Source organism: Sinocyclocheilus rhinocerous, unplaced genomic scaffold (assembly GCF_001515625.1).
Source record: "Sinocyclocheilus rhinocerous isolate Xijiao unplaced genomic scaffold, SAMN03320098_v1.1 scaffold1115, whole genome shotgun sequence".
NCBI classification, from domain to species: domain Eukaryota; kingdom Metazoa; phylum Chordata; class Actinopteri; order Cypriniformes; family Cyprinidae; genus Sinocyclocheilus; species Sinocyclocheilus rhinocerous.
The window spans coordinates 1,552,179-1,554,684 of record NW_015658514.1 but is presented as its reverse complement, the minus strand read 5'-3'; the positions used below and the strand labels follow the sequence as shown (position 1 = coordinate 1,554,684).

The following is a 2,506-nucleotide window of genomic DNA, read 5'->3' as shown; positions in this document are numbered from 1 at the left end:
GAAAATTTAAACTATAACTGAATGTATTTAAAGAAAGAGCAACTTGTTCAGTAAACAATATAAAAAAAAAAAAAAATGTAAAAAAAAGTTTAGCGGCTTAACACCGGTATCACCGTCAACACCGTCTATCGCGGCAAGCCTAATAAACTTTACGCAGTTATTAAACTGAAGTGATTAAACACTGAACTGTCTGGAGCTGAATAATGACACCAGTCTTTTTAGAGCTGCTTTACAGCAGAATTTGGATTTGTCATTATTTTGATGAAGTTTGCATCTCTGATTCTGTTTCCTCCCTGTTTAATACTCTGAAAATGTTTTGAAACTTTTTCTGTTGTATAAAGCATTAAATAAAAAGGTGACTTGAAATCAGGAATTTAAAATATTAAAATCCTTACAGATTAGGTTTATTCATGATTGCATGTATTAATTGCATTTTATGAATAAATTAATAGATCTGGACCAAAAAAGTTCTTACTGAAATAATGAAGTGTATGTGTTGTAGGAGTGTATGAGTGGACTTGATAAACACAGCTGTTTAATCTGCGTGTATGAATGTACCTGAGCAGCAAGCGCAGGTGTCCTGGCAGTCGGAGTGCAGTCAGGCATAATCTCTTTAGTCTCTTCAGTGAACCCAGTCCTTTAGACATGTCCTGAAGTGCCCCCTGCTGGCCAGGCTGTGTGCGCTGTAAATCCAAGTTACAGTAATGCAGTCTCAGAGAGTGCAGCTGAGGAAAGGGAGCTAAAAGTGGAAGCAGCATAGCCAGGCCTGACACCCCAAGGCTGGAGTAGCGGATGTCCACACAGAGGAGATCCTGCGGAGGCAAGAGACCCAACAAGGAAGCTATGGAGGGCGCTGAGAGTTCCTCCACGCGGAGGTAGCGGCAGTGGAGCCGCAGTGGGCCCGGTTGACTAAGGGCATCACGGACACGCTCCCAGGAACGGGAATTGACAAAAAGGTCAGCCCTGACATGGACCATAACTACCTCATCCCAGTCTTGGTCGCATAAACGACTGTTATTACTGCTGGTGTTTGATTTCCCCTCAGATAAAGTCTTTCTTCTCTGGATCTCCATCCTCCTCCTGACACCCTTTACTGACTCATCTCCTGGAAACATCCGTTCATTAGTTCTGCACTCCATCTTCTCTACTTCTTCCACTCTGTGTCCTCCCTGACTCCCTTCACCACTATTCCCGCACCCTACCTTGCCCCGGTCTCGCTTGATGGTGCACCGGTCACGTTCTGCTTTCAGTCCTCTTTTTCTCTCTCTTTCTCCATCTCTCCTGTGAGCCCTGGAGGCAGCAGATCGAGCTTGTAGCACCATTGAGCAAAGGGCAACGCTGAGGGACCATCCACCCATCGAGTCCTCAACTCTCCCATCCTCACACTGAAGTCCACTGAGATCCAGCATCTGCAGGCAACACCTGGTAACAGAGGGACATGAGAGAGCTTGTAAATAATGCTTAAATAGATATGAAACACTCAATATAAACCAACACAAAAAGACAGAGTGATACAGAGAAAACAAAATGACTATGAAACACTGTATACACACAAATGTTAATTTGTGCAGAATCTTTTATTCTTTATAAAATTCAATGAAATAAACGCTGCCTGCAAGTGCTTAGAAGTTTCTGTTACCTCTCTACAGAAATCTTGGTCCATTCTATGGATATGCTGGTATCAAATTTTCATGTTGCGATTAATTGCTAATTTGCTAAAATTTAGTTGCAAAAAAGTGTTGTCTTTTACACAGATTAAAGTGCAAAAGAACTATAAAGACCAATAGGTATCACTTTACAATAAGACCTCATTAGTTAACCTTAGTTAATGCATTAACATTCACAATGAGCAATAGCTACTGTACATTTGCTACAAGGATTTTACAAGATTTTAATCTTTGTTAAAAAAATACAACTCTTAGTTCATGTTAGCTCATTAAATAACACAGTTGCAACTTTTGATTTTAACAATTACAAATAACAATAACAATAACAAACGTGTTATTAAATATTGAAATTACCTAAAATTAACGAATGTTTAGAAGAATTATTAATTGGCAGTTTATGTTAACTAATGAATTAACTAATGTCAACTAATGAAGCCCTAATGTAAAGTGTGACTGAACAATAAAGAATCAAAACACTTTCAAACAATAGGGCATGTTGTAGTCCAGAGTAAAACGTAAAAAGGTTTGAACATTTAAAAAAAAAAATTTTTTTATTTAAAAAAAATAAAAAATAAAAAACGAAGAGTCGCTTTGGATAAAAGCGTCTGCTAAATGACTAAATGTAATGTAAATGTAAATGAAAATAAATAGCCTATTAAGTCTAAATATTTAATTATTTGGCACTGTGATGAACACCATAGCGAGTACAAAAATCTGAATGGTTATTTCATTTAAACACGTTTCAGAAACAGAAAGTAGCGCAGCTGCTTTGTTTACGGGGTTTGCGGGGTAACGGCTGTATTTCTGCTGTTCAGCGCCATCTGCTGTCAGAGAGTGAA

The 2,506-nt window shown here is 38.5% G+C and overlaps 1 protein-coding gene across 2 annotated transcripts in view; it reads right to left on the bottom strand.

Moving 5' to 3' along the window:
• Positions 1 to 2,506, bottom strand: part of LOC107722409 (leucine-rich repeat-containing protein 14-like) — an 11,146-nt gene that overhangs the window by 4,054 nt on the left and 4,586 nt on the right. For both annotated transcript variants that reach the window (XR_001637807.1, XM_016530767.1), the window contains one exon: positions 559 to 1,422. Coding sequence is in view for 1 of the 2 variants with exons in the window: in XM_016530767.1 (XP_016386253.1) it covers positions 559 to 1,422 (864 nt within the window). In the remaining variant the exon portion in view is untranslated. The remainder of the gene's footprint in view (positions 1 to 558; positions 1,423 to 2,506) is intronic.